The sequence below is a fragment of the Myodes glareolus genome, chromosome 27 (assembly GCF_982192425.1).
Source record: "Myodes glareolus chromosome 27, mMyoGla1.1, whole genome shotgun sequence".
NCBI lineage: Eukaryota > Metazoa > Chordata > Mammalia > Rodentia > Cricetidae > Myodes > Myodes glareolus.
Window position 1 is genome coordinate 43,278,708 of NC_142052.1, and position 9,359 is coordinate 43,288,066.

Consider the following 9,359-nt stretch of genomic DNA (forward strand, 5'->3'; position numbering starts at 1 on the left):
TCTAGAACGGAAGCAGAGAAAGGAAACTAAAGACACGTAATAAGGAACTCTTCAGAAACTGCCCTGCTTGCTGAGGGTCCTGTTCTCCCGCCTTCTGACCGCCTGGCTCCTTGCAAATGGGTTCCTGCATCTCCACAGATCTAGACCCCTGCTGGCAACTCGCCTGCTTCAGCTGCTGAGAAGAAAAACGGCACCACCACGTTCCCTGGTTGTTTGGCAAAGCTGTCACATAGAGTGGGGAGAACTCAATCATTTAGCTTACTCACTATTCAGGACAAGGTAGCTAGGCTCTGAGGAACAACTTTCTGCCAGGTCTGAGGATTCCTTGTTGAGACCTTGTCAAAATGTCCTCGTGGACGCCAGTTGTTGCCCATGTATGAGTAATCTCAAATTTTCTAAAATATCCATAAATGGTTCCGAAGCATCCCCTCATGGTAGAACCTGTATTTGATATTGTAGCCCTTATTTTAATAGAGTTATACATTGTATTGTTTCAAAAGTAACACACACTATGCTTGGTGGCACTCACATTTAATCCCAGCTCTTGGGAGGGAGAGGCAGGGTCTCTGCAGTGAGTTCCAGGCCAGCCTGGTCTACGCAGTGAGTTCCAGGATAGTCAGAACTACATAGTGAGACACTGTCAAAATAAATAAATTAATGAAAGCAAAAGTAACACACATCTGTTAAATATCAAAGTCTGGACAAATGGCTTCGTACCTTTTTAACATATTAAAGCAGATCTGACTGCCAGGTTCTCCCAGCATTCCTCAGTCCCTACCTGAATATAACTGGTACACCCCGCCCCTACCTTCCAAGTGCTGGAATTACAGACCTGTGCCACCGTGCTGCGCTGTCGACCACAGTTTATTTTAGTTGAACTATGTATGTTGATCTACAACTAGGAGTGTAGTTCAATAATAGCATCTTTGCCTAGCATATGCAAAGCCTTGGGCTTAGTCCCCAGTACAGAGAGAAGAAAAAAAAATGTCAAGGGGATGTATAACACACAATGTTATAACCAGCGCTCAAATAAATAATTTTTGTTTTCACTCAGAAGGCATGGACGGGAGGATTGTGTCAAGTTCAAGCCCAGCCTAATGTACCGAGTGAGTTCCAGGCTAGCCAGAGCTACATAGCAAGGCCCTGTATCAAAAAAAGGAAAAAGGAAAGAAGAGAAAAATAAAGGCTGAGGTGGCTCGGAGGTTAGGAGCGCTTGCATTTCCAAGACGCCACGTCAGGCGGCTCACGACCGCCTGTAATGCCGGGTCCAAGAGACACGACACTTTCTCCTGGTTTCTGTGGGCACCTGCACTCTTGCACATAGAACATAAATACTAGCGTGTTTCTTATTTTAGCCTTTGAATCCTGAAATAAAACAAATACAGCTTGTTCTGATGACTAAGAAAGTGAGAAGATGGGTGTACTAGAACACAAACCTTGGAAAGTGCAGGCCCTCCTCGTTTGGTTACTTCTTCCTTGCCCTTAGAGAAATAGCAGCTTACCTGGATCTTTTTCTAAAACAGAAACGATGACTAAAACACTCAATACTTTCCCCTTGGGATTGAAGAAATAATACACATAAAAATACCGTGTAAATACAAGTTGCTCCATAAGCGCTAGAGTTAAGTTCTTCCCTAAATACCTGTAGCCGTTAATGACCTTCTAAACATGCCTCTCCTAGGAGGCTGAAATAACACCTCCACATTAAACCAAGCTGACCTGCTGAGGCCAGAACAAACAGCAACTTAAAAATAAAAAGCCACATTTTCATGGGTAAACTAGACATTTTGTTACCAAAACACAACAAAAATCCCATCTAGTAAGCTTTTTTGCATACATAGTTTCGTTTTTTCAAGGCTCTTGCTGTGTTTTGCTTTGCCACTTGCTTATTTTATGTGTACAGGGCAGGAGTCAGAGGAAAATGTGCTGGAAGTTGGTCTTCTGTCACCACGTGGGTACCAGAGATTGAACTTGGGTCGCAGGCCTTGGCTGAGCGAACCTTCATCCAGTAAGCTTTCGCCCCAGCCCTACACAGAACTTTACTTGTTTGAGCATTTGGGTTTGGGGCCTCTCTTGGAATTAACCTCTGGTGAAAAACAGCTGTTCTGAGCAGTTCTGAGTGGTCTAGCACAACGGGAGGCATTATATCTCTTTGGGGGTGGGAGAAAGAAAACTGTGTTTTGTATGATCATTTACAATTCCACAAGAAAAAAAAATTCCCTTAAATAGATAAAACGAAAGAGACATAAAGTTTCAAATTAGTACTTCTTAGAAACAAGATTTTAAACAAAAATCTTTAAAAGTTTTAAAATGAGTTTTTTAATTAACGTTCTCCCCCCCCCTCGTGAGTGTGTGTGTGTATGTGTGTGTGCGCGTGCACACACACACACACACACACAAGCACACACACTCTCCTGCCATGGCGATTGTGTGGCAGTTGGAGAACAACTCTCAGGAGGTGAATCTTTCTGTAGGTTCCAGGGACTGACCTGCAAAACCATCTTGCCAGCTTTAACTAAAGATTTTTTTTTAAAAAAAGAAAAAAGAAAGAAAAAAAGTTGTTAAAATTTTCAGACAGACAGAGAGGATTTCATACCCTTAGAAATTAGAGGGGGAAATTGCTAGCTTGAGGGATTTGGAGATAAGATTCAGAAACAAGCCTGGGATAATGGCACATGCCTTTATTATCAACACTTGGGAAGCAGAGGCAGTAGATCTCTGTGAGTTTGAGGATAGCCTGGTCTACAGAGCGAGTTTCAGGACCGGCTCCAAAGTTACAGAGAAACAAGAAGGAAGGGAGGGAGGGAGGGAGGGAGGGAGGGAGGGAGGGAGGGAAGGAGGGAAGGAAGGAAGGAAGGAAGGAAGAAAGGAAGGAGAAAATAAAAAACTTGGGAACCACAGGGCAGAGGTGGCTCAGCCTTTAATCCCAGCACTTGGGAGGCAGAGCCAGGTGAATCTCTATGGGTTCCAGAACAGCCTAGTCTACAGAGCCAGTTCTAGGACAGGCAGGGCTACATAGGGAAATCCTCTCTCGGGGGGGAAAAAAATGGGGGATGTTATTATCAATAGGGGAAAAAACCAGCTACAAAGCTGTGACCTGTGTGAGGGTTCCGGGTGAGAGGTGGGCTTGCCCAGACTCACAACGACCTAAACTCAATCCCCAGCGTCAGGGAAAAGGAGAAAAAAAAAAGACAGGAAGAGAAGATGAGCTCTCTGGGGTGGCACAGCAGAAACACAAGAATGGTCAGTGAACAAGTTGTTTCCGTTCCGGGAAGCTAAAATCAAACCGCCCAGCCTAGTGACAAGTTTGCAAACAGGGCTTTAGTTCAGGCCACGTTTTGAAGAACAGCCTTGGCCTTGCTGACTCATGGAGGAGCCGCCCAAGCACCACAAACTGGGCAAGTCTTTTCCTTAGATTAGTTAGTTCTCCATTCCAAACAGCCAGGGCTGGCCAGAGACGGAGGAGCCATGCTGCCGTGGAAGAGACTGGCCTCGATTCTGAAGGCTCACTCTTCCCCTGCAAACCCGGAGGGGGGGGCTCTCCAGGCACTGAATCCCCTTCTTCTTCAATACTTTCTCTCTCTCAGTAACAGTAAATGGGTCGCCTGCTTAGTTCTCTAAAGGGAGCCCCTTCCTCCCAGATGGCAGAGGAGAGGCGGGTGAGAACATAATGTCCTTCGCAACGCCCCATCTACCTATGCCAGTCGCTCAAGGTGAAGGGTGCTGGGTCCTCAGACTGTCCCCAGCTCAGATTCCTCTGCACCAGTCCTGCAGGACTGCATTCCATTTCCTGGGGCGCATACACTGCAACAAGTAGAAACATGCAGCCTCCTGTGTGTTCGGTTACAATCTTAGCCACAGAAAATCGACAGGGCCTTAGTCTCAGTCATATGGATTCTTCAGGGCAGGAAAACAAAACAGATTGCATGACTCTGTACAGACTTTTCAGGGTAGAGTCTCCCCCGTACTAAAGCTACTCACCTGAGGCATGTGTGGACTCATGGATGCACATAGACTCATGGATGCACACAGACTTATGGTGACTAGGCCCTTTAGAAAGTCGTTTTCGACTTCTGTACCTGCTGCTTACAGCACAGAACACGCAGGCATTGTTCTGAGTCAGGAGCATGGAAGAGTACATAATTTAAGATTATAGCCGTGCGTTAGCTTAGAGTGTAAAAGTTGACTGCATGGGAAAATTCAAGGCAAGGTTAACTGTTACATTGTTCCCTGAAAAGCAGGGGAAACAAATTGGCTGAGTTCACAATAAGGTCTTAAATCAGGTGACTTCAAGAAGTATTATTAACTCTGGGTGTGAGCTCCTGCAATCATCCCAGCCTCTTAGAACTTAAGAGATACATTTTATCATAATGCATTGCGACAGGAATATATCAAGGATATACTAATATACTATAGGCATATAATATATGCATTATTGTGTGTAATTCTACATACAACTTACCTATGTATTAAACGTCTCACCAACATATTAAATCTCCACCCAGAGCGCTGAGTTTCAGTAGTATAATGCGCCTTGGGACGTCAGGAGTGCCTCTGTAGCTGCGCAAGTGGGTAGATTTTCTGCAGCCTGGGTCTGTGTGAGTCCAGCCTTCCTCTTGGCTAATGTGTTTCTCTCATATGCTGATTTTGCATCCTTCACACTAGGTCTTTCAGACCTCGCTGGCTATCAGAGTCTCTTGCCTCACTTCCCCGTGCAGATTTTTTTCCACGTTTATGTATGTGTGTGCATGCTCATAGCGGCCTTCCTTTACCTCCGAGCCGTTTTATCAGTCCAAGTCCAGTTTTCATTGGAAGTCAGCGACACAGGCAAGCAATGACTCTCATAGCTGACGTTGTTCCAGAAATATCAAGTGGGGTATGCTGAAGACTTGGGAGTTCTCTCCAAGAAACCGTGAGGACAAAACCTTTCTTTGGAATAAGTGGGTTTGGATAGCCCAGACCTGCTGAGAAGAAAGAAAGGAAGGAAGGAAGGAAGGAAGAAAGAAGAAAGAAAGAAAGAAAGAAAGAAAGAAAGAAAGAAAGAAAGAAAGAAAAAGAAAATTCGCCGCAATTTTATCTTTCAGGATGTGTATACAAGCTCTAAGTTTGTACTGCCTGGGCTGGGCAAGACACTAGACAAAGGTCCTCGGTCTAGTCTGAGGTAGATTCACTCTTCTGGTAAAGACTCAGTTTTCAAAACTCAGTTCCCGGTTGGGTGTGGTGGTACCACCTGTGATCCAACACTTGGGAGGCAGAAGCAAGAGGGTCATCACAAGGTCGAGGTCAGCCTCCTCTACATGGTGAGTTCCTGGCCAGTGGGGACTTATAATGAGCACCTGGCAAGATGGCTTGGTGGATAAAGACTCTTGCTACCAAGCTTGAGAACCTGAATTTGATTCCCTAGGCACATGGTGGAAGAGCCGGTTCCTTTGAGTTGGCCTCTGACTTCCACCCACACACAGGAATTAAAAAAAAAATTTAATTAAAAAAATTTTTAAACAAGAATCAATCCAACAACAACAATAACAACAACAAAACAGTTTTTTACTTTCTCCAACCTTCTAGGCTGCCTTCTTGTTCTAGGGTGGAGATCAGAAGTCAGTCTACCCTCCTCCTCTTGTCTGAGGTCTAACCTACTCCCTCTCCTCCTCTTGTCTGGGGTCTAACCTGTTCCCTATCCTCCTCCCCTTGTCTGGGGTCTAACCTACTCCCTCTCCTCCCCTTGTCTGGGGTCAAACCTGCTCCCGACCCTCCTCCTTGTATCTAGGGTCTAACCTACTCCCTGCCCTCCTCCTCTTGTCTGGGGTCTAACCTACTCTCTATCCTCCTCCCTGTATCTGGGGTCTAACCTACTCCCTACCCTCCTCTTCTTGTCTGGGGTCTAACCTGTTCCCTAGCTTCTTGGGCTGAAAGTGCTTCCTTTCTTAGTCTGGGACTTAAATCACCCCATGTTGATCTTGGCAGATAACTCTCCTTTGCCTCCTGCCTATGGTGTGGGAGAATTATCTGTATTCTGTCAATCATATTTTAATAAAACGCTGATTGGCCAGGCAGGCAGTGTTTAAATGAATACAACTTGTGTGTTGTTATTTTCAGGGCTAAGCTAGCCATGTGGGAGCCGGATGGGATGAAAAGCAGGCCTGCCCGCAGCTCCGCACTATATGCCTGGACACCCTCTGCTTCAATTGCCTGAGTGTTGAGATTATATGCATGTGCCCCATACCTAACAGTGCTACACTGTCTTTTAAAAGCTAATCCCAGCACACAGGAGGCAGACGCAAGCCTCTTTCTGAGTTCAAGGCTAACCTGGTCTATATAGTGAGTTCCAGGACAGCCAGGGCTAAACACAGAAACCCTGTATCAAAAAACCACAGAGAGAGGGAGAGAAAGAGAGAGAGAGAGAGAGAGAGAGAGAGAGAGAGAGAGAGAGAAAGGGGGGAGGTTATCCTTTGATGCTGACCTTTAGCTTGGTTGTGTGGTGGATGATGTTGATAAAAGTTATCGTTTGAGAGGAATGCCAGGGTCCAGTTCCCCAGGAACCAGAAAAACCCTGCTTCTCTTATTAGAAGTTTTTGAAACCCTAAAATTTGATATAACCAGGTATGGTGATGCTTGCCTATAATCCCAGCACTCAGGAGGCAGAGGCAGGTGGACCTCTGTAGGTTCCAGGCCAATCTGATCTATATAAAGAGTTCCAGGCCAGTCACAGGCACATAGTGAGAACTTGTCTCAAAAGAAAGAAAGAAGAAAGGAAGGAAGGAAGGAAAGAAGGAAGGAAAGAAGGCAGGAAGAGATTTGATATGATTTCTCTGATCAAATATTATAGTAGCATATGCATCCTAGTACACGTGTTACAGTTTGGTCTTTTATTTCTTTTCTTCCTTAGATCCCAAGAGATGACCCGAAGACATTTAAACCTTGGTCTATACCTATAGCTTAAGCTGCCATCCTTTCCTAAGAGGTAAGATCATTAAACTAAATGACAAAACCTCCAAGAGAGGGGGAGGGGGTTTTCAAACTATGTTCCATGGCACCCTAGATTTATGCAATGTTTCATCAAATCGCTGTATCTCTGCCGACATTTTAAGTTGCCACATTGGGCATTCCTGGCTTTGAATAATGACGATGCCGGTCAGGAGATTATAGCCAACGCAACAGTTTTCCTTTTTCTTTTTAAATCAAATAAAAAAATGAGAATGTAATAGATCAAGACATTTTAAACATTCTGTTCTCTGATTTGTGAGAGATACTTGCAACTTAAATGCAAAACTGAAGCCCAATCTACTGGTTTCTGGCATTCTGACTAACTGCTGCCCTCTAGAAGAGTCACAGACATATTTGCGGACCGGGGTTGGGGGTGGGGTTCAGCTACTTCAATTTTGTGTGGCCACCTGAAGGCTTTGGAGAGTGTCACTGAGTGTTGTCATCGTTAGAAAGTCAAATTCCGGGGGCTTAAGATTGCTCCATGGGTAAGATGCTTGCCAGACAAGCCTAGAAATCTGAGTTCAAATCCTCAACACCCATGTAAAAGTGGTGGCGTCTATAAACTCAACACTGAGAGGCTAAAATGGCTAATTCTATTCAATGAAAGATCCTGGTGGCAGGGGGTGGGGTGAAAGGGATGGAGAGATAGCTCAGTGGTTTAAGATCACTTATTGTTCTTTCTTTCTTTTTGAGATAGGGTCTCACTATGTATCCATATCCATGGTTGGCCTGGAATTCATAGAGATCCGCCTGCCTCTGCCTCCAGAGTGCTGGGATTAAAGGTGTGGGCCACCCTTCCAGCTCACTTATTGTATATCACACACACACACACACACACACACGGAAGGGGGGAGAGTAGCTCTAAAAGGCCAGATAACACATGGCTATCATCCTAGTAATTGAGAAGTGAGGCAGGAAGATCAGGAGCTGGTTTGCATAGCAAGTTTGAGGATAGCCTAAGCTACATGAGACCCTGTCTCCAAAAGCAAAACGGAGAAAAGAGGGAGGGGGAAGGAGAGCGATCTCAGTGGTTAAGAGCATGTGCTATTATTCCCCCAGAGCTGAATTCCCAGCCCTCAATGCCTGTAACTTCAACTCCAGGGGATCTGAAGCCTCTGGCCTCCACAGGCACACACACACACACACACATACACACACACACACACACAAATGCCCATGCACAAACACAACCTTGGAAGAACTTTTGATTAAAATCAAACCTTGGAAGAAAGGACTATGTCATCATCAGCGAACTGCGTCATCAACTTTTGCGCAGTCTTGAAAGTTAGGACCATCTGCAGATGGCAAGACAGATGTAGAGAAAAGGCACTGGGGTTGGAGATGTAGCTCAGGGATGAGTGCTTGGTTAGGCAGGAGGTCAAGGGAGACGGAGAGGGGAGGCAGGAGGGGACCGTGAAGAGAGAAACAAAAACAAAAATAGAACCTCTCGTTATTTTACCATTTACCACTATTTCCGTGTTGGGATTTTTTTATACTGTATAATTAAAATATAACTACGTATTTCATTCTTCGTATCTCTCACCTGTAATTTCAACTCCCTGAATTCCTCAGAGTAGCTCCCGCGTTTGCTTTATAAGCAAATATTAAACATTGGTGGTTTACCTCTCTCTGGGTGTGGCTTGTCATCTCAGCGAGTGAAAGATGGGGACAAGAGGACCTGGAGTTCAAGACCAGCATCAGCAACATATTAAGGTCCAAACCTGCCAGAGCTACATGAGACCAAGTCTCTAAAAACAGAGTTGGCGAAGTGGCTCAGTTCAGTGGGTTAGGGTCCTGTTACGTGAGTTTGGCCTCTCGGAAAAATGTGGTCAGAAAGAGCAGACTCCATCAGATTGAACCAAGCCCCACAGGCAGTCCTCTCACCTCGAAACCGGTCGTCAGGCGAGGTGCCCCCACCACCCGTCCATCTCACCAGCTTGCCTCCACCACCCTCTGTTATTTTTTGTAGACGGGGTCTCGTGTAGCCCAGGCTGGCCTTGAACTGCAGATCCTCTGGTCTCCAAGAATCTTTTTTCTTTAACTTGAGGGAGTTTTTGTGCTGTTAATAACTATTCTCTTTTCTCCTCCCCTAGATACTTCAGGACTCAAGGGAAAAGACACAGAATCCTAACTGGACTCCAGACTGATACTCATATACTCTAGGGTGGGAGGGAAGGGTGAGCTATGCCACAAAGTTTAAAAGTTTAGAAACACTATTCAAACCTAACTGCATCAGCAAGATGAATCATTTCTTACAAATGAGTTACTTAGTGTCCTCAGCCTAGAGGCCACCCGGCAAGCACTGCAACGATTGAAGCATGTTTGATGATTTGTCTCTAAAAAGACTGAGTATGTGTTGCTGGAGAAGGACCGAA

General features: G+C 45.2%; 1 protein-coding gene across 1 annotated transcript in view; it reads left to right on the plus strand.

The window, feature by feature from the left end:
- The window catches only part of LOC125396733 (aldehyde oxidase 2), a 97,285-nt gene extending 88,129 nt beyond the window's left edge, over window positions 1–9,156 (plus strand). The window contains exons 35-36 of the mRNA XM_087902250.1: window positions 6,887–6,961; window positions 9,078–9,156. Coding sequence (XP_087758376.1) covers window positions 6,887–6,940 — 54 coding nt within the window. The 3' untranslated portion in view covers window positions 6,941–6,961; window positions 9,078–9,156. The remainder of the gene's footprint in view (window positions 1–6,886; window positions 6,962–9,077) is intronic.
- The last annotated feature ends 203 nt before the right edge of the window (window positions 9,157–9,359 follow it).